The sequence below is a fragment of the Pleurodeles waltl genome, chromosome 4_1 (assembly GCF_031143425.1).
Source record: "Pleurodeles waltl isolate 20211129_DDA chromosome 4_1, aPleWal1.hap1.20221129, whole genome shotgun sequence".
In the NCBI taxonomy this organism is placed as follows: domain Eukaryota; kingdom Metazoa; phylum Chordata; class Amphibia; order Caudata; family Salamandridae; genus Pleurodeles; species Pleurodeles waltl.
In genome coordinates this window covers 857201395-857227538 of record NC_090442.1, presented here as the reverse complement: position 1 = coordinate 857227538, position 26144 = coordinate 857201395, and the positions used below count along the sequence as shown (strand labels likewise).

General features: G+C 46.6%; 1 protein-coding gene across 2 annotated transcripts in view; it reads right to left on the bottom strand.

Annotated features, from left to right (window-relative positions):
* CEP290 (centrosomal protein 290) overlaps nt 1-26144 on the bottom strand; it is a 1276764-nt gene that overhangs the window by 719757 nt on the left and 530863 nt on the right. For both annotated transcript variants that reach the window (XM_069229617.1, XM_069229618.1), the window contains 2 exons: nt 24628-24833; nt 1071-1222 (listed from right to left, as the gene is read on the bottom strand). In XM_069229617.1, coding sequence (XP_069085718.1) covers nt 1071-1222; nt 24628-24833 — 358 coding nt within the window. The remainder of the gene's footprint in view (nt 1-1070; nt 1223-24627; nt 24834-26144) is intronic.

Genomic DNA, 26144 nt, shown 5'->3' with positions numbered 1-26144 from the left:
CTCAGGAATGAAGGTTGTCATCACAAGGAGGGCCCGCCTGTGTAGGTACAATCTGAGGTCAAATGGTTCCATGAGTCCGAAGGTGTAGTAGATGGAGCTGGCAGCATTTAGAAAATGTATGTGTAGCTTTGCCACCTTGAAGCCCATGATGTGCAGAGGGGTTGATGACAGCGCAGGGATTTTGGGGCGTACAAGGACCAAATGTGAGTTTGACATGGAGTAAGTAGATACTGGACGGTTCAAATGATGCCCTTGTGACTCCTTGACAGACTTCCAGTGGCAAGATAGGTATGAGTCCTGCATCACTGTCTTTTCCATTTGATTCATTTTCAACTTTGTCTTATGGTAAGATTTGAATGAGACTTTACATGGGAACCACCTTGTGATCTCCATAAAGTACAGCCCCACATCCTGCAACTGTAGCAGGATCTAGATTTCAAAAGTGACCTCTTCTAATGTTTGTCAATGTAAAGCCTTGCCTCACACTCCCAGTTTACACCTTTGGGTGCATGAGGATGCACTATCTCATGACTTTAAGGTGTGACCGGAGCCTGAGCCACAAAGGCACTTGTTGGGCCAGTCTGTAGTTTTCTGCTGTTGCGGCCCATCTTGATTCCTGTTGTTTTCAGGGGGTAAAGGGGGAAAGTGGGGGAGGAGCGATATCTTTTCTGGCACACAGTCTTCGATACAAAGTTTGGATTCATCAGAGAAAAAAATAATTGGAAGTGGAGAAGGGAACTGGCATTAGTGCATGATATGGCACTTACATGCAGCTCTGCTGCATCCCTTCAGGAGCGGTGTGAAGTAACCTCAGAACTACAGTGCGCCACCTACTCGTGTGTGGAAAGCACTGCCAGAAAAAAAACGTTCGGATCCCATCTGGGGTATGTGAATACTCTAAAGGTGAGCAATCCTCGGTCAAAGATATTCATCAGAAACCTTTGTGCAAAGTGCTATATGGCATCACTTAAGGACTACCCTAGCAGTAACAACGCACTATAAAAATGGAAAGCATGCACTTTTCTGTATCAATTAGGGTAGTTACTAATTTTGGCATACTAGACACTTACTTTGATACCTCAATCTTCAGGTCGGCTTCACTCTTCTCTAGTTCCATTATTCTCCCTCGATCTGCGTCACTTACTGCCTTGCTCACACTGCTAGCGAGATCATCCCGCAAACTCTGTTCAACCTTTTGTGCTTCAAGGTTGATTTTAGTTAACTGAAAAATAAAAGGAGTTATGGAAATGTAAGCACTTATTCACTTGCTACCATTTTAACATTTATAGAATAATTAAAAACAGCAGATGACCAAGGCTTCTCAGGCACGCACCATCCTCAGTTTCTCTTAAGACCATGCCCATTATCAAATCATGATATTAATAGAAATTTCAAGCATTTCTGTAAAATCATGGTTAGAATTAAAAACATTGATTTCAAAGTAGTTGCATTTTCTTGTGCTGCATCCAAGTATAAATCACCTTTAAGTGAAGCCTTCCAATGAAACCAGTTTCCCAACGTCAAGAAAGAACATATCTTCCCTGGGAAATTATTTTTATTTTATCTTACAATTCAACAACAGATTACAGGTTTAATGGCACCTCTGACAGTCACTTGAACCTGAACTCAACCTTTTTGTCTGATCTGAACATGGGTCTTCTGACAATTGTTTTGGTATTTCTATTCTGGTTAATTTTGTCTTGTATATATAGCTCTACATCATATATATATATATATATATATATATATATATATATATATATATATATATATATATATATATATATATATATATATATATACACCCCACAGATATATAGGCATCTGCTGCAATGCGTCAGCTGTCACGTTTATTCTTTTTTTTGTACCTCTGTGTTTTTGTACTTGAATGGGATCTGCAATAAAACCTTTTGGATTTTTGCACTATATTTTATGTTCTTCATCTGCTTTGCTGCTTGTGCTGCAATGACCACTACACAAGGAAGCAGCAGCATGGTACGATCGGGATAGAAATAATCAAATCATCAGGGCTAAACAATGTAGCTCTTTAAAGTAAACCTGTTTGCTCCTACTGAGGTGTAGTGCAAGGGACGAGGGTCATGTAAACAATGAACAACTATTAAAAAATCAAGCAAAACACCTAAAGAAATGACCAATGTAAGGTCAAGTTCACACAAAATAAATATTTATTAGCGAGCATCCACAGCATTTGAAAGAAAAGATAAAAGGAAGTTGATAAAAAATACTCACACCGTTTTAAAGCAAGTCAGGGGAGCTTCAGTTAACATGGAAAACTAGGGAAGCCAATGCCATCTTGATGGAATATGTTAAAAAGTCTGTATCATTAAGGGTCTCCTCACTGGGGTCTAGGCAAGACAGAATCGGACTGAATGGTGAGTCAATATGGTTAGATGGTGCAAAGAGGTTAGCGACTGAGATTCAAGGTTACCTTATGTTTTTTACACTGAAATGTCACCAGCAGAGAGACTAAAAGCTTGATTTTATGCTATTTCTATGACCTGGTTTCTCTACCTGTGGGTATTCCAGTTGATGAAATGTCTACAAGATACTGCAGTCCTTGTTGAGATCACAGTGAAGAGTTTTTGGTGAGTTGCCCCTTTTAATCACTTGAACTTCATCCTTATGTACAATATTGGTGCAGTGCAGCTTCCGAACTCCTACAATTAGTGTTGTACAAACATTTGATGGTAAAAAATTAGGGGGCTGAGTTTGGCAAATACAAAACTAAGCTGTGGAATACATACATGAAGATACACAAGGTAGGCATGCAGAAACTGAACTTTAGAGAGATTGCCACTGTGGACCATCGAAGGGGTAGGTGCAGCACGAGGGGAAGTGAGGTTTCTAGCTGTCAGAGTATGCACCTGAACAATCATGAACCACCACTCTGGTCAGGGTAAGCTAGACACATACTTAGAGATAACCTGTGCTCACCCGCTGGTAGCTAGGCACAGAGCAGTCAGGCTTATCTAAAGAGTCAATGTGTAAGGTATTTGTGCAACACACACATAGTAACACAATGAAAACACCACAAAAAGACTCCACACAGGTTCAGAAAAATAGACAATAATTTTATAAATAAATCAAAACCAGAATGGCAAAAATCCAATTAGTAGAAGTCAAAGGATATATTTTAGAATAATAAAGGAGTTCTATCTCTTAGAAGCAAACATTGCTTTAGGGGTTAATCTAGGTCACGCTGGACTGGGACAAAGTAAAATTTCAGGCTGACCTTGGAGCGCAGGCTGGCTACAGGACTGAAAAAGTACCTTTCCTGGTAGTAACAGCGAGGTAAGATGCATCGATCGGGTCCTCATATGGATGGTGATCTGTTGATTTGTCCCACGCAGTGATGGTGATGCATCGGTTCTGAAGACAAGTACTGGGGCCGCAATGCATTGCTTCCAAAGTGTGAAGCACTGGGTTTCTTCACGAAGTCGATGGGTGTGTTGATCTCTGTAGACTGCTGCAGCAGCGAGCCTGGTTCTGATGCATTGCGTTCTCAAGGCTAAGCGTTGGTAACGAGTGCTTTGTGCCGATTCTACTTCTGCACCTGGGTCAATGCACTGGTTCTGCTACATACAGACTGGAGATGCATTGATTTCTGTGATGCAAGCATCAGAGTCCACTTCCAGTGAACGGGGCACAGGCGATCCCTGATTCTCAAGCAACAGGAGGGAAGCCAACAAGTCTTTGGAGCACACTTCAGGTAGAAGGCAGAGTCCAGCCCTGGTTCAGCAGACCCTGAGCCCAGCAAAGCAGCAGTGCAAAATAAGGGAAAAGCAGGCCTTGCAGGTCCAGCAGATGAGTCCTTTGAGCAGCACAGCAGTTCTTCTGACATAGTCCAGTTGTAGGCCCAGAAGAGTCCAATTTGGTGGGGTGAAAGACTCATTACTTAAACCCAAAAGTGCCTTTGAAGTGGGGGTGACTTCAAAGAAGAGTCTTTTTAAGTGCATAAGGATCCTTTCTTCCTCAGTCCTAGCTCCAGACTATCAGAAAGGGTTAATCAACTCTTTGTGAGGGGACAGGCCTGCCTATTCAGGTAAAAGTGTCATCTTCCTCCCGCCCTTCCTGCCCAGGAAAATCCATCAGAATGCAAATGAGCACTCAAACACACCTACACCTCTTCTCTAGAGGGAATGCACAAAGTGTAGCTGTCACCCAACCCAGACGTGTATTGGAGACAGGCAGCAAGGCACACACAGGGTAGTAAGAGAAAATAAATGCCCACTTCCTAAAGTTTAAAGAACAAATTACTTGCATTTGGTAATGCATTATCTGGTACAGATTAAGAGCCTCATTACAAGTCTGGCGGTCACTACACCCCCAGATTTGCGGATGGTGGTCAGACAGCCTCCAATGCGGGAGTCTGAGCGCCACATCACAACCCAGGCAGTCGGGCCACCAGGGAACCACCAGCTGGAGGTGGCGGAGGTCCTAATCTGCCAGGGGATTACAACCCCTGTCTGCCATGAAAAAGCTGGTAGACAATGGGAGCAGGCGGCCCCAGGAGGGCCCCTGCACTGCCCATGCACTTGGCATGGGCAGTGCAGGGGCCTTCCTGGTCAGCACCAACGCAAGGTTCACTCTCTGCTTAGCAGACAGTGAACATTGCGAGGGTGTTGGTGCACCCTGCTCGCTACAGCACTGCCATCGGCTCGATTACGAGCCAAAGGCAATGCTGTAGGCAGTTTCCCACTAGGCCAGTGGGTGAAAACTCAATTTCCACATGCTGACGTAGAGGTAAACTCTTAATAGGGCTGGCAGGGAGGTAGCCTGTGCGGCGCCAATCTCCCTGTTAGAAGTTCAGCAAACGGTTTTCATAATGAGCGCCTATATCTAGCTGCAGATTCCTTACCTTCGAATTTCAGGCTGGATCTAGAGACTTTTGCTTGAGCAATACCCCTGTGCATGCCGTCGGGGGCTCCATTCGGTTCTGTGTGACGTCGTTGGCGACAGATTTGACGTCGCAGCCACCTATATAAACACCACCCAGGCGCGCGGACGTCAGTTACTTTCTTCACGACTTTCCGCACCAGGAATGCGCAGCCATGAAGAAAAAACTGATAATTGTGTGGCAAATCTAGGGCACTGAAAAGGGATCACCATGACTCTAGCAAAATAGTCAGCAGAGCGGGGAGGTATGGGTGGGTGTTAGGGATCTGCAGCTAGATATTGACTCTAACAGGTAATGGGTTACTGAAGGTAAGTAACTTGCTTATCTGATAGGCACTGCTAGCTTCAGATTCCAGATACCCAAGACATAGCTTCCTGGCGGTGGTCTGTGGACAATTTTTTAAAACTAGAATGGCCTGCAGGAACAAACGAGCAAAAGCCCGTTGTTGCAGACCTGATTGGCCAGGCAGTAGTGTTTGGCAAACATGTGCTGGGACGCTCACGTTGCTGCCTGACAGATGTCGAGGAATGGGACTCCACGTGCTACCCCTGTGGTCGCAGCTTTTCCCGAGGTTGAAAGAGCCTGCAAGCCCTCAGGAGGCTGCTTTTTAGCTAAAGGATAGCAGATTTATATACAGCGAGCGACCCAGCATAAAATTGTTTTTTTCCTAACTGCTTGACCATTCTTTGGTCCCACATAACCCACAAAGAGTTGGTCGTCCACCCGGAACTCTTTTGTGTGGTCAAAGCAGAACGACAGGCTCTTTTTGGGTCCAGTGGGTGGAGTAGGTACTTTTCCTTTTGGGGGAGCAAAGAAGGTGGACAGGTTGACCATCTGTCCCAAATGAAATGGGGTCACCACCTTTGGGAGGAAAGAGGCATGGGTGCGAAGCACCACTTTATCAGGAAACACCGTGAGATATGGAGGCTTGGCAGACAAGTCCTGCTGCTCACTCACCCTCCGGGCATATGTTATGGCAACCAGAAAGGCTGTCTTGATGGTGAGCAGCATGAGGGGACAATTGTGAAGTGGCTCAAATGGAGCACATATCAGAAATATAAGAAACAAGTTCGGGTCCCACAGAGGCATAAAGAAGGGCGAAGGGGTAAATATATGTACAAGCCCTTTTAGAAACCTATTCGCAATACGGGACTTAAACAATGAGGGTTGGTCAGGCAGCTGCAGAAAAGTGGATAAGGCAGACAGATAGCCCTTAAGAGTGCTGAGAGCAGAACCCTGCTGGGCAAGAAATAGAATGAAAAGAAGAACATCAGCGAGAATCAGAAAGAGGATCTAAAGACTTCTTTATACAATATTTTACAAATCTTTGCCGAAGGCAAGTGTATACAATTTTTGTGGAGGAACGACTGGCTGCCAATATAACATTAAAGACTTTGGGAGAAAGGTCGAAAGCAGTCAACTGTCGCTGCTCAACCTCCATGCATGAAGGCAGAGAGTTGACACGTTCGGGTGGAGAACCCTCCCCTGCTGTTGAGACAGACGATCCTCCTGAAGTGGCATCCTGATTGGAGGATCGATGCTCATTTTCAGAAGCTTGGGATACCAATCTCTCCATGCCCAGTCTGGAGCCACAAGGATTATTTGGGCCCAGTCGTTCTTGATCTTCTTGAGAACTCTGGATAGGAGTGGTATGGGTGGAAAGGTTAAAGCAGGCCTGAGCTACACTTGTGACGTAAAGAGTCTCCTTGCGATTGCCGGCTTGAAAACTCCAGAGCACAATACTGCTGGCATTGCACATTCTCTTCGGAGGTGAACAGATCTAACCAAGTGTAGGAAGCTGGCTCTGTATATACTATATCAAAATGAGATATAGTGTGCACAGAGTCCAGGGGACCCCCAGAGGCTTAACAGAGGCCAAAGTAGATAATACTAGGCTCTCTTTTGTGATAGTGTGGCAGAGCAGTTAGGCTTATCAGAGGGTAGTGCAAAGCATTTGTTGTACACACACAGTCAATAGGAGAAGCACACAGTCAATGACTTAACTCCAGACCAATGGTTTTTATATAGCAAAGAAAATATTTTCTTAATTCACTTTTAGAACCACAAGATTCAAGAAGCAGGTACGTACCTTAAAAGATTTGTATTTTACACAAGCATGAACAGTACTTTGTTTGAAATCGGTAAGTAATGCAGTTCTTGAAATATTGTCAATTATCCGTTTTAAAAATTGACACACTGCAATTTTCAGTAACAGTTCCTGGGGGGAAGAAAAGTTAGATCAGTTTACAGGTAAGTACAACACTTGCAGTTTCAGTCTCCGGGTTTTAGGAAGTCCACCGGTTAGGGTTCAAGTTAACCCCAAACACCCACCACCAGCAACACGGGGCTGGCCGGGTGCAGAGGTTAAGTTGAGCAAATTTAACGTGGGCTCCTATGGAGACAGGGGATACTCTGAATCAGGTCTGCTTGCAGGTAAGTACCCGCGACTCGGAGGGCATACCAGGGGGGATTGAAGAAGCACTGGAGGGGCCACAAGTAGGCACCAAACACACACCCTCAGCGGCACAGGGGCAGCCTGGTGCAGGGTGCAAACCGAATGTCAGGCTTCCAAAACTGGTCTATGAGGGGACCCCAGGAGTCATTCAGAGGCTGCAGGCGAGGTCCAAGAGGGGTGCCTTGGCACACCACCGGGTGGACAGGGAGGAGGGGAGCCTGCTGAACGTTGCTGCACAAGAGGTCGGGTTCTCTAAGGCCTGGGAGCTGTGGGTGCAGTGTGTCTTTAGGATTCTGAAATCTTCATGAGGAGCTTCGTGGTCGGGGGGGGTGGGTCACAGGATTCCTTCTGCAGGCGTCGTTGTGGAGGGGAGGAGAGGTCAACTCAGGGCGGGCACTTGCTCGCAATCTCCTGTGGACCTTCTCTAGCTGGGTGGACCACCTGGACGCAAACGTGGGCGTCGGGTGCAGAGTGGTCAGGACTCACGCCTCCGGAGTGAGGAAGGAGTCCTTAGTGGTTGGTTTTTCTTAGACAGGGCTGTTGTCCTCGGAGGTTCTTGGTCCTTTTGGGTGCCAGACAGTCCTCTGGAGCTAAGCAGAGGTCACTGGGCCTGCTGGACACACCACTGGTCTTTTCAGGTTCTTTGAAACCGGAGACAGGCCGGTAGGGCTCAGGCCAAAGCAGTTGTTGTCTTCCTTCTTCTCTGCTGAGGGTTTCAGCTAAGCAGTCCTTCTTGTCAAGTCGCAAGGAATCTGGTGAGCTGGGTTCAAGGAAGCCCTTAAATATAAGATTTAGGGGCGTAACAGGGGTCAGAGGGCAGTAGCCAATGGCTTTTGTCCCTGAGGGTGGCTACACCCTTCTGTGTCCACTCCCTTTGGGGAGGGGGGCACATTCCTATCCCTATTGGTCCCTGTCCTCCAAACCAGATGGAGGATTCTGCAGGGAGGGGGTCACTTCAGCTCTGGACACCTTATGGGTGGTCCCAGCTGAAGTGGTCACTCCTCCTTGTGTTTCCTAAGTTTCCCCCCGAACTGGCCGCCAAAAGAAGGGCTTTGTCTGGAGGGCAGGCATCTCCACTAGCTGGAGTGCCCTGGGGCACTGTAACATGAGGCCTGAGCCTTTGATGCTCACCGCCAGGTGTTACAGTTCCTGAATGTGGGAGGTGTGAAGCACCTCCACTTAAAGCAGGCTTTGTTTCTGAACTTAGAAAGCATAAAGGTCTTCACCCCAGGGGGGTCAGAAACTCATCTGCTAGTGGCAGGCTGGCACAGGCCAGTCAGTCCTTCACTAGAGAATAGTGTAAAATACAGGGGGCATCTCTAAGGTGACCTTTGTGTGCATTTTTTATAAATCCCACACTGGCATAAGTGGGGGTTTATTGTGCTGAGAAGTTTGATACCAAACGTCCCAGTATTCAGTGAAGCCATTATGGAACTGTGGAGTTCATGACAACAGACTCCCAAACCATATGCTTAATATGGCCACACTGCACTTACAATGTTTAAGAATGGACTTAGACACTGTAGGGGCATATTGCTCATGCAGCTATGCCTTCACCTGTGGTACAGCGCACCCTGCCTTAGGGCTGCAAGGCCTGCTAGAAGGGTGACTTACCTATGCCACTGACACTGTTTTGTGAGCATGGCACCCTGAGACGGATGCCATGTCCACTTTGCCTTGAGGGGTCTCTTAGGGTATGTTGCAGCCCTTAGGGACCCTCCCTGGTCACAGGGCGCTTTGTACCACTAGTACCTTTTACAAGGCACACAAACATCAGTATCATAACCTGAATATCCTGGACTTGCCAGAAGTGTGGCAGTTGTGCCAGAGGACCCTCTAGGTCTGACAACACCGCACCAATGTCCTCGCATAGCTTGAGGAGCTTGTGCAAGACGGTGGCTGGCATAGGACACCCCTTCCGTGGCCACAAAAGACAGAAGGACAAGGGATCACCAAGAGGCCAAAGGACTTGGTCGTAGCCCGAAAGTCCTTAAAGCGCTCCTTGCCAAGACTGATTCTCACCAAGCAAGCAGGTTCCATCGAAGGGCATGTCCATTAGGGTTGCCTGGACACCCCCGAAAACTCAGATGTTCTCAATAAGGCGTGGCGCAGAAACCACTCTGCCCCGCGAGTCAGTTGTATCTAGGCCATACCAAATGGTTAACTTCGCTGCGTCTCTCCCATTTTTCACTGCTTGAAAGAGATGATGGCCTGGGCCTCCTCCGGAACCTCTGGCAGCACTTGTGCAGCTGGATCCCATAAGGTGTGCGAGAAATGTCTCAAAAAGCATGAGGTGTTTACTGACCTTCTTGACAGGCTGGTGGAAGAAAACATCTTCTTCCCAAGCAGGTCCAGACTCTTGGATTCCCTGTCCAGTGGAGTGGAAGGGACTGCGCTGTGGGAAGTTGAGGCTTAGACTACCAAGCTGTCAGGGGTGGGGTGTTGCCTGAGGAAACTAGGGTTGCCTGGGCCAGGCCGATGGCAGCATGCAATCATCCTATTTACAGGAGCTTCTGTGCTGGGCTTGGACAGGACGTCCATTAGTGACTCATTAAAGGGCAGAAGGGGTTCGGAAGTGGAAGTCCAGGTTGAAGCACTTCAATCAAGATGTTTGTGTTAACAGTCACTGGGGACAGTTCGAGGTTGAGGACCTCCACTGTCCTAAGCACCACCATTGCATAGGAAGTGCCCTACTCTGTAGCCACAGTGGAGGGAGAGAGCAAGTTAGCATCTGGAAAGGTGTCCAGTCCACTTGCCTCTCCTAGATCCTCATACCAGTCCATAGACCTTTTCAACTGGTGTTGTAAAAGGTCCAGTGGCTCCTCCCAATCTTCTTCCATGCCTGGCTGCTGTAAATAAGGCTCAGGCAATGATCAGACACCTGTGGGTGCCGTCAGCACCGGAATCGGCATTGTGCAATGCTGTTCCAGCTCAGGAACCAGAATGGTGCTGGCGCCGCTGGTAGGCACTGGCAGAACCAGGAGCACTGGCATTGTGATGGGTGCCTGAGACTGTCACGTGGGTTCAACGTAACGGATCTGAATCTGGAATCGGATCCGTGAGACCCCATCGGAGTCCAGGAAGAAGCCACGGCGTGGAGTCTGGTAGGGCCTCCTCCGATCTTGCAGGGCCCGAAAACACTCCAGAGTGGTCAGCCCACTCAAATACGGGGCAGTTGGCCTCATAGAAGTCCTTCAGTTGAGCAGGGGTCACATTGGCTCACTGAAATGGAGGGAAGCGTGAAATCAGACTTGGCATTGATTCCGCAGAACCGTTCCTGGAACGCCGATGTTCCGAACTCGTCATGTCGGCCGACGGACAATGCGAAGCCCATTTAGACTTCTTCTTCTTGTGCCTCATTCCCCAGAGGCCCAAGGATCTTGAATGGGAACAAGAGGACTTGGGACTCCTGGAGCAGTCCCACGACCTTCTCCTTGACAGGGACTGTGACCTCCTAGGAGTCACGCTGGATGGCATTGACTCCAGGTCCGCAAGCAGTGTTAGGGACTGCTCCTTCAAAGCCTTTGGCACAATGGCCTGGCAGTCCAAGCAGGACTTGGAGTCGTGGTTACACCTGAGACACCATTGGCAAACTAGGTGAGAGTCTGTAACCGACATGGCGTGGTTACAGGCACAACAAAGCTTAAACCCTACCTCCCTGGATGTCCTTTTCTACACATTCGCAAAAACAAATAAAAACTGTCAAAAAGTGACAGGGTGGTAGCTCTCTCCATATCTGCGCGAACTGACATGGAATGAAAAGAACTGATGGTTGTGCGACAGGGCGGCGCATATATAGGTGACTGCAACGTCACATCTGCCGCCAACAACGCCACACAGAACCAAACAGAGCCACCCGACAAGCAAGCACAGTGGTATTCCTCAAGCAAAAGTTTCCGGATCAAGCCCAGCTCCTTGGAAATTCAAAGGTAAGGAATCTGCAGCTAAAAGCCTCTATCAGATGAGGATTTCTCATTATCATTCCAAAGATATGAAACATGCAGCTACACCTTTATGATCAGGAGTTACAGCTTAAAAATTTACTAAGGAATTCCCAATGATAGCCTAAGGGAGGAGTAGACCTCACACTAGTGAAAAATTCCTTTGGGAGTTTATTCACTACTGGGACATGTAAAACGAACATGTGGTACATTTTACTTACACAGCAGTCTGGCCTTAAAGCTACCTAGGACCTACCTTAGGGATGACTTATGGGTAGTAAAAGGGGTGTTTAAGGCTTGGCAAGAGGTTTTAAATGCCAAGTCAGTGCCAAGTGGCAGTCAGTCTGCACACACAGGCTCTGCAGTGGTAATCCCGAGACACGTATAAATGAGCTACTTAAGTGGGTGGCATGATCAGTACTCCTGGCCCACTAGTGGCATTTAATTTACATGCCCTGGGTATATGGTATCCCACTTTACAAGGGACTTCCAAGTAAATTAGAAATGCCAACTGTGTATACATTGCAGTTACCATGTTTGGGGGGAAGCACATGCACTTCGGTACTGATCAGCAGAGGTAAAGTGCTCAGAGTCCTAAAGCAAACAAAAAGAATCAAATATAAGGCAAGCAGGAAAAAACATTTGTGGGAAGACCACCCTAAAGCTAACAGGTCTAACAAATGCTATGCACTTGAGGGCCTTTGGTGTAACAAAATTATGGGGAGACAACATGCTTAGTCAGTCTCAGCCCATCATAACTGTAAGTGAGATAGCGTTCCTCAGAAGACTTAGCTTGTGGGGTACGTCTACACTATGACTAGATGTGTGTCCTTACGATTGGAATTTTCAATTTTATGTACTTGAGAAATGTGTCTTAAGGCTTCTTCAGATTTATTTTTGTTTTGTATTTAGTTTGTTTCCTTTTATTCTAGTAAAAAAGGGAAGTCCGTCCCTTCTCTGGTACTTGAGTGTTTTCCTCGACTTCACCATGATTATCACGTGTTATCTCACCCTGGCCAGCCTATGTTGGACTGTGGAATGTCTGAGGTTTGCAGAAAAGCCAGTTGGTGTCAGGAGCGGTTTGGAGAGGTTATGTCCGCTGCTGCTCTTTAAGGGATAATTAAGAGAGTCTGTATTTCCTCCAGTCCACTAAACAAGTCTTCTAGGATTAAACAATTATGCAGTTTGTCTTGTGAATGTATAAGAATCATCAATTAGTCAAATGCTGATACCCAGGACATTTTATGCTATTCTGTGCCTCCATTTTGAAATCTTTCCTAGAATCCTCTGTGTTTTGTGCAAACTACAACAATAGTTAAATTGAAGTGAAGATGCAATACAACATGTCCCTGTGCTGCTTTCTAGCAACACAGTAAGCAAACAAGCAGCTACATCAAGGGATTTTCCACATCTTCCTCAGTAATGAGAGGGAGGATATTACATTTTAGGAAGTTTCCCTTAGTTTACTTTATGTGCTAGAGATCGCACCAATTGCAGTCAGGAATTGGTCTTTGCTAATCAAAGCTCTGGGGTAGTTTATATAACACTATTTGGGGCATACAAATCACAAACCCATTTCAGGAACTTTCCAAGACTAGTCTACCTATTTCCAAGATAAAACTCAGGACCCCTAGAATTCTTCATTAGAGTCACTGGACAGCCCACTCAAACTTAGGTGCCTTCAGCCCTATAAGAGGATTACTTGTTGGCCTTGGTACGCAGGTTCATCTGTGCGCCAATGTGTCTGACAAGTTCACAAAGAGAGAAAGACCAGCTTAAGAGATGAAATAAGTCAATGAGTCTAAAACACAGAATGAACCAAAAATTAGCAACAATTGTGCTTGAGCTTGGACCTCAGCTTTTGAATAGAAAGACCTAAAAATCTACACCAATAAATCCGTTTAGAGCTCAGCACATAATCAAGATCATTTAGTCGAGCCCAGCCAAGGACAGCAGGAGTTTGTTGGAAACACTCAGTAATCAACTTTTCCATAACCTGACAGAGCAATGGCAAATGAGCCAAATGAAAGTGACCACCACTTTGATCTGAACACCTTAAATCATGATTAAGCATATAGCAGCACCTGCTCTCTTTGGCAACCTTCAGCTTTACTTCATCTTCAGCCATGTGCAATTAGCTTCAATTTCAGACAGAATTATGTTACTTACTCTGTAAGCATCTGTTAGCGGCATGCTCTGCATATTCCTGCCAACAAGTGTTGGGATCTGGAGTGGTGCAATTTGTTTTTCTTGAAGAATTGTTTTGAGTCATGACATCGAGTTACACCTAATCTCAGTGATACTGCGTGTGCCAATCAAACTTCTTTTTAAATTGCTTTTTTCCACAGGCTGATGAGAAAGGAGTGGAAGAAAAGTTGTAAGGAAATGCCTCCTTGGCATGGTTACCCCCTGACTTTTTGCCTCTTGCTGATGCCAGTAATGATTGAAAGTGTGCTGGGACCCTGCTAACCAGGCACCAGCACCAGTGTTCTTTCCCTAAACTGTACCTTTGTCTCCACAATTGGCACAACCAGATAAGTCCCAGATACGTCCCTTGTAAATGGTACCGCTGGAACCAAGGGCCCTAATGCCAGGGAAGGTCTCTAAGGGCTGCAGCATGTATTATGCCACCCTGGGGACCCCTCACTCAGCACATGTGCACTGCCTCACAGCTGTGTGTGCTGGTAGGGAGAAAATTACTAAGTAGACATGGCACTCCCCTCAGAGTGCCATGCCAACCTCACACTGCCTGTGGCATAGGTAAGTCACCCCTCTAGCAGGCCTTCCAGTCCTAAGGCAGGGTGCACTATACCACAGGTGAGGGCATATCTGCATGAGCACTATACCCCTACAGTGTCTAAGCAAAACCTTAGACATTGTAAGTGCAGGGTAGCCATAAGAGTATATGGTCTGGGAGTCTGTCAAACACAAACTCCACAGTTCCATAATGGCTACACTGAGATCTGGGAAGTTTGGTATCAAACTTCTCCGCACAATAAATGCACCCTGATGCCTGTATGGAATTTATTGTAAAATGCACCCGGAGGGCATCTTAGAGATGCCCCCTGAATACCAATCTGACTTCTAGTGCGGGCTGACCAGCCTGCCACAACCAGACGAGTTGCTGGCCACATTGGGAGAGTGCCTTTGTCACTTTGTGGCCAGGAACAAAGCCTGTACTGGGTGGAGGTGCTTCTCACCTCCCCCTGCAGGAAATGTAACACCTGGCGGTGAGCCTCAAAGGCTCACCCCTTTTGTTACAGCGCCACAGGACATCCCAGCTAGTGGAGATGCCCGCCCCTCCGGCCACTGCCCCCACTTTTGGCGGCAAGACTGGAGGAGATAATGAGAAAAACAAGGAGGAGTCACCCACCAGTCAGGACAGCCCCTAAGGTGCCATGAGCTGAGGTGACCCCTGCCTTTAGAAATCCTCCATCTTAGTTTTGGAGGATTCCCACAATAGGATTAGGGAGGGGGCACAAACAGTAGCCATTGGCTACTGCCCTCCCAGACCTAACCACACCCCTAAGTTTAGTATTTAGGGGCACCCCAGAACCCAGGAAATCAGATTCCTGCAACCTGAACCAAAGAAGAAGGACTGCTGACCTGCAAGCCTGCAGAGACAACAGAAGACGACAACTGCTTTGGCCCCAGCCCTACCGGCCTGATTCAAAAAACTGCAACAGCCACGCATCCAACAGGAACCAGCGACCTCTGAAGCCTCAGAAGACTGCCCTGAACCCCAGGACCAAGAAACTCCCGTGAGCAGTGGCTCTGCTCAACAAACAGCAACATTCTTGCAACTTTTCTACAACCTTCAAAGACCTCACTCTTCCCGCTGGAAGCGTGAGACTTCACAATTTACACCGACGCCCCCGGCTAGAGATCCAGAGAACAAACACCACAGGGAGGACTCTCAGGCAACTGCGCCCCATCAGTAGCCCGAGACGACCCCCCTGAACCCCAACAGCGACGCCTGCAGAGAGAGAGAGTCCAGAGGCTCCCCCTGACCGCGACTGCCTGTAACAAGGGATCCGATGCCTGGACCAAGCACTGCACCCGCAGCCCCCAGGACCAGAAAGAACCGAACCTCAGTGCAGGAGTGACCCCCAGACGACCCTCTGCCTAGCCCAAGTGGTGGTTGGCCCGAGAAGCCCCTCTGTGCCTGCTTGCACCGCTCGAGTGACCCCGTGTCCCTCCATTGTTTCCTATACGAAACCCGACACCTGCTTTGCACACTGCACCCAGCCGCCCCTATGCCGTTGAAGGTGTGTTTTGTGTGCTTACTTGTGCCCCCCAGTGCTCTACAAAACACCCCTGGTCTGCCCCGAGGACGCGGGTACTTACCTGCTGACAGACTGGAACAGGAGCACCCCTGTTCTCCATAGGCGCCTATGTGTTTTGGGCACCTCTTTGACCTCTGCACCTGACCGGCCCTGAGCTGCTGGTGTGGTGACTCTGGGTTTGCCTAGAACCACCCAACGGTGGGCTGCCTATGCCCAGGAACTGAGACTTGTAAGTTTCTTACTTACCTCACAATCTAACCAATACTTACCTCCCCCAGGAACTGTTGATTTTTGCACTGTGAATACTTTTAAAATAGCTTATTGCCATTTTAACAAAAACTGTACATGATATTGCTCTAATTCAAAGTTCCTAACCTACCTGTGTGGAGTACCTTGCATTTTATGCATTTACTTCAAATCTTGAACTTGTGGTTCTAAAAATAAACTAAGAAAATATATTTTTCTATATAAAAACTACTGGCCTGGAGCTAAGTCTTTGAGTGTGTGTTCTTCATTTACTGCCTGTGTGTGTACAACAAATGCTTAACACTACCCTCTGATAAGCCTACTGCTCAACCACACTACCGCAAACCAGAGCATTAGAATTATCTAATTTTGCCACTATCTTACCTCTGAGGGGAACCCTTGGACTCTGTGCACACTATCTCTTACTTTGAGATAGTATATACAGAGCCAACTTCCTACACAATGTGCTCAGTGTAGGAAGCTGGCTCTGTATATACTATATTAAAACGACATATAGTGTGCACAGAGTCCAGGCGTTCCCCAGAGGCTTAACAGAGGCTAAAGTAGATAATACTAATGCTCTCTTTTGTGATAGTGTGGTCGAACAGTTAGGCTTATCAAAGGGCAGTGCGAAGCATTTGTTGTACACACTCAAACAATAGAAGAAGCACACACTCAATGACTTAACTCCAGACCAATTGTTTTTATAACAGAGAAAATCTATTTCAAAAGTTGACAGTGCAATTTTCAGAAGCAGTTCCAGGGGTAGAAAAAGAAAGTACAGTTTTAGAGGTAAGGACCCCACTGACAGTCCAATCTCTAGGAGTTAGGATGTCTGTCGATTGGGGTTCAAGTTAACCCCAAACATCCACTGCCAGCAACACAGGGCTGACCGGGTGCAGAGGTCAAAGTGGCTGCCGGCTTTACAGTGGGATCCTTTGGAGGCTGGGGTCACTCTGAATCAGGCCTTCTTGCAGGTGAGTACCCATGTCTGCGGAGGGTAGACCTGGGCAGTTTAGAGGTGCACCGGGGTGCCACAGGTCAGCACCAAAAACACACCTGCAGCGGTACAGGGGCAGCCGGATGCAGGGTACCAATGCAGTGTCGAGTTCCCAATGCTTTCCTATGAGGGGACCCCGGGTGCCACAAAGATGCTGCAGGTGAAGTCCAGGGGGTCAGTTCTGGGAAACCAGAGGCTGGACAAGTTGGAGGGGCATCTGCTCGATGATGCTGCATAGAAGGATCTGGGGGCTGCGGGTGCTGGGGTATCTTTAGGAGTCTGGAATCTTCGTCCGGTGCGGTCGTGGTCAGGGGGGTCCTCTGGATTCAGGCTGCAGGTGTCGTCGTGGTGGACTGGAGGGGTCAACCCAGGGTGGGCACTTGCTCAGAATCGCCTTGGGACCAGCTCTAGTCGGTTGGGTCACCTGGACACGGGCCGTGGGCGAGAGGTGCAGGGTGGTCAGGACTTACGGATCAAGGGTGGTCCTAGAGTACTTTGCTGGGTCTTTCTGAACAGGGCTGCTGTCCATGAGTAATCTTGGCCCTCTGGGGTGCAGACAGTCCTCCAGAGGCTTTTCAGAGGTCGCTGGTCCTGCAGGATGCATTGCCTTCTTAGTGCAGGGCTTTTGAAGCTGGAGGCAGGCTGGTAAGGCTGGGTTCAAGTCAGTTTGTGCCTTCAGTCTTCTCTGCTGGGGGTCGGCTTAGCAGTCCTTTTTTTCTTCCGTCTTCTTTTGAGGTTGCTAGGACTCTGGTGAGCTGGGTTCAGGGAGGCCCTTAAATCCTGGATTTAGGGGCATTACAGGGGTCAGAAGGCAGTAGCCAATGGCTACTGTCCCTGAGGGTGACTACACCCTTTTGGTGTCCACTCACTTTGGGAAGGGGGACACAGACCTATCCCTAGTGGTCTCAGTCCTCCAACCCAAGATGGAGGATTTTGCAAGGAGAGGGTTACTTCAGCTCTGGGCACCATAGGGGTGGTCCCAGCTGAAGTGGTCACTCGTCCTTGCTTTTCCTGAGTTTCCCACCAAACTTGTCATTAAAAGTGTGGCTTTGTCTTGGGGGCGGGCATCTCCACTAGCTGGAGTGCCCTGGGGCCCTGAAACAGGAGGCCTGAACCTTTAAAGCTTGTCATCCAGTGTTACCGTTTCTGAAAGGGGATAGGTGTGAAGCACCTCCACCCAGTGCAGGCTTTGTTTCTAGCCTCCGTGAGCACAAAGGCTCTCACCCCAGGGGGTCAGAAACTTGTCTCTTAGTGGCAGGCTGGAACAGACCAGTCAGTCCTGCACTAAAGAATTGGGTAAACTACAGGAGGCATCTTTAAGATGCCCTCTGGGTGCATTTTTCAATAAGTCCAACACCGGCATCAGTGCAGCTTTATTGTGCTTAGACGTTTCATACCAAACTTCTTAGTATTCAGTGACGCCATTATGAAGCTGTGGAGACAAACTCCCAGCCCATATACTAGTGTGGCCACACTGCAATTACAATGTCTAAGAATGGACTTAGACACTGTAGGGGCATATTGCTCATGCAGCTATGCCCTCACCTGTGGTATGGTGCACCCTGCCTCGGGGCTGTAAGGCCTGCTAGAGGGGTGACTTACCCATGCCACAGGCAGTGGTTTGTGGGCATGGCACCCTGAGAGGGGTGCCATGTCGACTTTGACTTTTTATCCCCAACAGCGCACACAAGCTGCATTTGTAGTGTGCATGTGTTTGGTGAGGGGTCCCCTAGGGTGACATAATATATGCTGTAGCCCTTAGTGATGCACCCTGGTCACAGGGCCCTTGGCACCACTGGTACATTCTACAAGGGACTTAGCTGTGGGCAGAAGTGTGCCAATTGTAGAACAATGGTACAGATTTAGGTAAAGAATACAGGTGCTAGGGCCTGGTTAGCAGGATCCCAGCACACACTTAGTCAAGTTGGCCTCAGATATCAGGCAAAAAAAGGGGTGGGGTACTGCAAACAAGGAGCCAGTTTCCTACAAGGACCAAATGTGCACCTATGTCCCTAGCACCCCAAGTCTACTACCTACCCATTTTCTGTCCCTGACTGGCATCCTAGCCAGAGCCTGCAGCCTATCTTTACGAGGGCCAGCTCCCATAGGAAACCATTGGGCACCTGAATTCTTACCGCACCCCTGCACCCGTCCGCCACAGTGCTGCCTGGAGTGATCTGCTGGTGTGGTTCTTATCAGTGCTCAGTACTTACCTTAAGTCTCTGAGATTGTCGTTGTAAGTTGTTGTTAAACCTGTGTTTGCTGAACATTGTTTTCCTCCATAGGTTAACGTGGAAGAACTCGGAGAATTGGACTGTGTTGATTTTTTAATCCAAAAAGTATTTTTGCTTGAGAAAGTACTTACCTGATTACGAAGTTCTTAGAGTTGAAATACATATTAACAAAAGTGTTATTTTTCTAAGTTGGTCTTGAATTTATTCTTTCAGTGTGTGTCTCATTTATTGCCTCTGCAACTACAACAAATGCTTAGCACTACCCTTTGATAAGCCTAAGTGCTCGCCCACACTTACACAAAAATAGAGCATTAGTCTCATTTACTTTTGCCTCTGCAAACCAATTGGGGAGCCACTGGACTCTGCACGGTGTACTTCTTTTTAGTGCACCATATAGCAAGCCAGCTTCCTACAATCTTGAACAGCGGCTTTCATAGGATCAATGAGTTCGGGTTGGAAGCAGCATACAAAATGCTTCATTTTGCACCATAACAAGCACTATTGGCTGGTCTGTGTGCTTCCCTGAGAATGTCCATACATTCTGTAGGCAAACCAGCGTAGCCAAACTCTGTGACCTCAGGATCAATACTGCAAGGTTGAGTGACTTGGGGTCTGGATGCCTTATTTGTCCTCGATTCTGGGTTACAAGGTCCAGCCTGTTGGGGAGCTTCTTGTGGGTCAACTGAAAGGTCCAGTAGTGTGGTAAACCAAGTGTGGCATACCTTGGTGGGAGCCACAAGGATCATGGTGAGGGATGTTTGCCTGATCTTCCGAACCAGGAATAGAATGAGAGGGAGAGGTGGAAAAAAGCATAGGCAAATATCCGTGACCAACTCATACATAGTGCAGTGCCCTTTGATAGTGGTCGTGGATTCTTGGAGGCGAAGTTTGGGCATTTTGCCTTTTCTGCTGTGTCAAAAAGATCTACATGAAGAGTCCCCCACCTTTTGAAGTATGACTGGAGGAGTTGCGGTGGAGTTCCCACTCATGGACTTGTTGCTACATACTGCTAAGCAGGTCTACAAAGTCACTGTCTGTTCCGAGAAGATACTCTGCCAACAGGTAAATGTGGTGATGAAGAGCTCAATTCCAAATGGTCTGAAACAGGTGTGATAGCTGTGAAGACTATGTCCCCCATGTTTTTGTAAATAATACGTGGCTGTCAAGTTGTCTGTCTGGTCTAAGACATCCTTGTGAGACAGGTGAGGAACGAAAGCTTTCAGTGCTAGGAATACTGCCTGAAGCTCTAGGAAGTTGACATGTAGGGACTGGTGTTTGGCATCCCAGACATCTTGAACTGTCAAGTTGTGGGGGTGAGTACCCCAAGCCATCCTCAATGCGTCTATGGTCAATGTAATCTAGACAAAGTTGTCCCTTCAGGAGGTTGTTGAGTTCCATCACAGTAAAGAATGGTGAGTCTGGCAGTCAAACAACACTAGATCCTCGAGGAGACCCTGTGACTGGGACCACTGGGATCAGATACTGATGTAGTGGACGCATGTGTAGTCTGGATGGGGAACTATGGCAATGCATGAAGCCATTATCCCCAGCAGACACATAACGTACCTTACTGGGTAGCATTGGTTTTCTTGAAACCGGGGAGAATCCACATCTGATATTTGCCCCGTGTGTGGTATTACCCCATAAACAGTAGAACATTTTATGTTTTTCTGACCCGCATACTCATCCCCCTGGTCTAAGTGGATCCGCAAAATTTGCCGGGAAATGAAGATAAGGAAATGTGTTTTAGCCTTGAGGTGCTTAAAAAGCCACAGCTCAAATGTTTTAATTTACGGTGTAAGCAAGTTTTTAGTGGCAGTGTGGTGCATACGTAATTTTTACATAAACAACAATTTTTAACGGGATCTATAGATTGGGCAACTGGGGCTTTTGTCGTTAGATACTGGCTTAGGATGGAACTGTATTATCTTATTTATGATGCTATTTATTTTTGTATTGTATTGCTTTGATGGTCTGTTGATCGAATAAAGCTTGTTGTTGATGATGATGACGGAGGAGCAGTGTCTGAAAACTCTAGATGCGGGCTGGATTTGGATATGCAAACCCTAACTCTGCGTTCTAAATTGCCCCAGGTAAGGTTGAACTTGTTGCGGCTGGACATGTAATTTGGGAATGATGATAGGTGAATCCCAACTTGAGAAACAGATCCACTGTCATCTGAGTGTGCAGTTGGCACTGGTGTAATGTACTGTCTTTGATGAGTCAGTCGTCCATGTAAGAAAAGACATGGATGTTCTGTCTGGGCAGGTGTGTTGCGGCTATTGCTAGGCAATTTGTAAACACCCTGGGAGCGGTAGGTAAGAACTTTGAATGGATAATGTCCGCCTGCAATGACTAATCTGAAATATTTTGGTGTGCAGGGTGGACTGGTATGTGAAAGCAGGTGTCTCTTAGAACCAGAGCGGTCATAAGGTTGCCTTGCTGTGGTATGACATCCTGAAGAGTGACCACATGTAAGTGTTCTGAGAGAATGTATTTGTTTAGAGGGCAGAGGTTCAGTAATGCTCTGAAAGGCTTGTCTTTTTTGGGACTCAGGAGGTATAGGGAGTATACTCCTGAGCCTTGCTGTTGTGATGGAACAGGTTTCTGTGGCCCCTTCGAGAAGAAGGGCTTGGACCTCTTGCTTGAGGGTGGTTAAATGTTCCTGCGAGAGCCTGTGAGTGCAAGGCAGAATATTGGGAGGTGTGGTAATGAGCTCCAGACAATGGCCATGCTGGATAATGGCTAGGACCTGTTGGTCCGTGGAGATGGTGTCCCAGATGATGTGAAAATATTGGAGTCTTCCCCAACATGTGTTGGATGATCTGGAGAAGGTGAAAGTAGTCAACTGTTGGCAGAAGAAGAGGATCTGCGTGTGGCAGTGCTCTTTCCTCTTCTCTTGTTATTGGAGCCCATGTAGGAGCCTCTTAACTAATCGCTACCATTGGTGCACTGCCAATCCTTTGGCTCTCCTTTTTTGGGGAGAGGGATGGGAGGGGGGGAGGGGAGAATCCCCAGTGACCTGGCTGTTAGCACAGTGTCGGGCGCTGGTTGTCACAACTGAATCAGGTAGTACCTGTGCCCTGATGTAGAGTGGATCAGAAGGAGCCGCCTTGTACTTCTTGTCCACCCTTGGGATGACCACTGTGGAGTGCACAGGCTCTTTAAATATATACTGCGTATGTCGAGGCATACCAGGAAGCATGGGAACGTCCTGAGCATTCCCATGTGTACAAGAAAGGGTGTCAAACAAAACATCTTCCTCTACGGGCTCCTGGTGCAGCTCTATGTGGTGGAATGCAGCTGCCCTAGAAATTACTTGTTGCATCCAGAAATTACTTGTTGAGGTGGCATCCTCTGGTGGTGAAGGATGAGAAAGGTAAAGGTCCAGGTAATTTGCTGCAATGGGTTTAAGATCATAAGCATCCCATGGGTCTGTGTCATTAGGAGGACCCCCTCGGTGAAAACCTGCGGAGACCCCTGAGGTGTGTCATCCCCCCTTGTGTGGGTGAGGGAGTTGGAGACTGATGAGGAGAAGGGATGGAGGTGAGGAAGGTAGTGGAGGAGAAGGAGGAGGTGAAGGTGTTGGAGAAGGCTGGTGTGGTGGGCTAGCAGCTTGTCCTTTGTCGTCTTCTTTGGGGGGACAGGAATGTCCAGGGCCTCTTGAAAAGAGTTTCCTCTTTGGAAGCACAGGAGAGGATGGTGTGGCTATAAACAGACCTGTGTCTTTTTCCAGAATCGGTTCATTGTTTCAAAAATCACTTAAACTGGAGAAGGGCTGGTGATGGTCTGGCCTGAATCTCTGGCCTCCACAGGTGTCGGCTCTGATTGTTTCGGTCCTGAAGGCTTGTGCTTCAGAAACTTGGTCAGCAGTGAGGTCGAAGCTGGTAGCTGTTGGTTCGATCCCGAGGTTCAGATGGATATCGAAACAACCTCACAGTAGGCTGTTGAGGTCAAAGCAAATATTGTGGCTTTAGCCTTTGCGGCTATTTTTGGCACTGAGCTAGAAGGAGGAGAGGCCAAAACAGTTTTTCGTTACCGACCATGGCCCGAAGGCAGTGGTGAACCAGCGACTTCTATGATAGCCTTAAGAGCCTTTTTGGAGAGTTTCTGTGGGACAGCAGGGGCCACAGTACTCATACGCAGGGTAAATGAAAGTTCTTAGCTCTCGATATTGAACTCCACATCTGACTCAGAGTTGTCCTGGATCAAAAAGGCTTTCTTCTCCTCCACTGTTGGCTCCTCCTAAGCAAGCTCTTCTCCAAATATGTCTTGCGTGTCGTCCGAACCAGAGCCATGTGGAAGATAGGCTCGAGAAGGGTGCTGGTGCCTGAACCAACGTAAACGACAAGAGCGCTGAGATAGGAAATGCGTGACTGAATAAAATTATGTCTTAACAGAAAAGAGAGATTGAAAAACCAAACACAGTTGAAAGACGGAGCAGAGGCACACATGTCCGAACCCGACGGCGGAGAGAAAAAAATCTAACATAGGAGTCGATGCCCATGCATAATATCACCAAGAGGAGGAGTCACTCGATATCATGACTCAAAACAATTCTTTGAAGAAAAAAACTTGCACCACTCCGGACCCAACACTAGATGACAGGAATATGCAGAGCATGTTTATCTCCAGCCACACATGCCATCGAACACCTTGTTCCAAAAACAACCTTGTGAGAGAACCAACTCAGGTACATTTTCTGCCCCTTCTACAGCTTAAAATATTCCCATAATCCAAGACATCTTTGAGGGGAAATCTTAATGAAAGGACATGAGACCTTGGAACACACATTTCAGAAATCACTCGTGAATGCAGAGTGCCATAATTTCCTAGAAATTCAATGGCAGGGTTCCTAAGCAGACAAAACCTCCACCACATACCAATCTGGCCCGTTTTGCCCTTAGTTCCAGTTTCACTACTGAAACCCATAAAGATATCATTCCCATCCAGATCTTTACAGTGGTCTTTAGTTAATATTTTTTATTATTTTTATGTCTTCCTTTATTTAGATCACTTAACTGTTTTGTATTCCTCTTTTTGCTCCTTATAGTCACAGCCCCATTTGTACTGTTAAGCCTTGAGTTTAGAAAAGCCACCAAAAAGAGAGCCAAGACATACTGTAAACAATCTTTGGCTCATGTCCGTTTCTGAATAGAAGGTTTTGACTGTGGTGGATGTTTTTGGTTATGGTGTCATCTTCACCTCTGCTGTGCAAAGGACTATCACGATAGTGAGGATGTGTCAAATTTATCATGATATTTGAAAGTGTTAATAATGCATTATGATTGAAATTACATTTTACATGTTATCAAGGAATGCGTACAGAAGTATTGCAGACAGTATGGTTTACTCTTTGATCAATGGATGTGCATTGCATGTTTTGCTGAAGTGTGTTTGTTTAGAGAGAAATACCGTACTTTATTATGTGGTAAAGCTCGGTGTGCTTGATCACTTTGAGTCCTTTTTCGACTTCACAGTCTACTCTACTAAAATTATAATATATTTTACCATCAAGTAAAATGGCAGAATAATCCATTAATCTACCTCGGAAAACTTGACTTCAAGTTCAAAATTGCGTTCTTCTAGTTGCTGTACTGTGGTTCTTAAATGTTCATACATTTTTTGAGAATGTTCGGCTCGTTGTCTTTCATTCAGCTCTTTCATTTCCAACATTGTGATTTTCTTGGAGATGGACACTATTTCACTGTTTGTAACTGCTTTTGTAGCCTTATCCATGGCTGTCTCCCCACCTAAAAAAAAAAGGTTAATTCAGCGTTAGTTTAAAAAAAGTAAACACTGCACCTAAATTTATGACCAAATTTGGATTATACACCATCCAGTGGTATATACTTCTAGCCTTTCACTCTACTCTAACACTTTGATTTTCAAAATTTGACATTTGTGCTGCAGGGGATGCAGGATGTAACACAAAGCATCTCACCTTTTAAAAACAATTAAGAGTTAAAATAAATTCAGAATTCATTGTGGTAGTCCCTGACTGCGTACAGCTAGCCAGGTACAACACTCTGAGGCGAGCTCTCTCTGGAAACCTGAAATATTCTCCTGAAACACTGAGAACAAGAAATAGTGGAGATTCACTTATTTCTCGTTCTCTGCATGCAGCATACAACCTCGACCTTGCGCTCACCAACCACACCAACATAAAGATCATAGCAAATAGCAATGGGTAATGCCAATGAGATGCACTGCTAATAATCGCAAATCTCCTACAGTGTTTGCAACCATTACTGCAAAACCTACACATATAATGTTCAAAGACATATTCACCCATCAGAAAAACAAAGCGGCCGCATCTGCCTCAGAGTACTGTACATAATTTTGAAGGGGAATACACTAGTCAAAACACAAATGTTCTGCTACTGTTGCAGAACATATGATGCTTCCACTAGCCAGGGCCTTTGAAAAGGGCACTGTGAGGGGACACCTCTTTAAGACTAGCGAGTGTGGGGATATTAATGAAGGTCTACTGTCTAAAAACAGTGATTCTGGCCAGTATCAAAATTGCAGATTGAGAGGTTCTTCTGATTCTCGGGCACAACAAAACAAATCTTCCTGTTGACAGTGAAACAACACATTATGGAATTATGGGGACAGCCCACTAAAAAACGTTTTTCTAATTAACTCATAATTTATATGCTTGCAGCCCTAAAAGTAATCCACCCAAGATTACATTGAAAACTTTTTGAAGTCAGTAGGGTCCAGCAAGACAGATAACAAACCACAGCTTCTATCAAGATTTCATTACAATTTAGAAAAAAGAAAGTAATTAATTGTAGAAGATATATTTCCTAACCGATTCATTCATTGACAACAGATGTTTTGAATGTGGCATACTTTAAACCTGTTTTTTCTTATTTTCCTTTTCTTATGCTTTTCTAAAGCTATGTTGCTACTAAGACTGTTGAGAAATGGACGTTCGTATTAGTGGACCACATCAAAATACCCCCATTGGCCAATATTTACTCACATAGATGTTCCACTTGATTCAAGAAAGGAGGAAATGTTCATTTTTGCAGAACATTTTCTGCTTATCCTTCCAA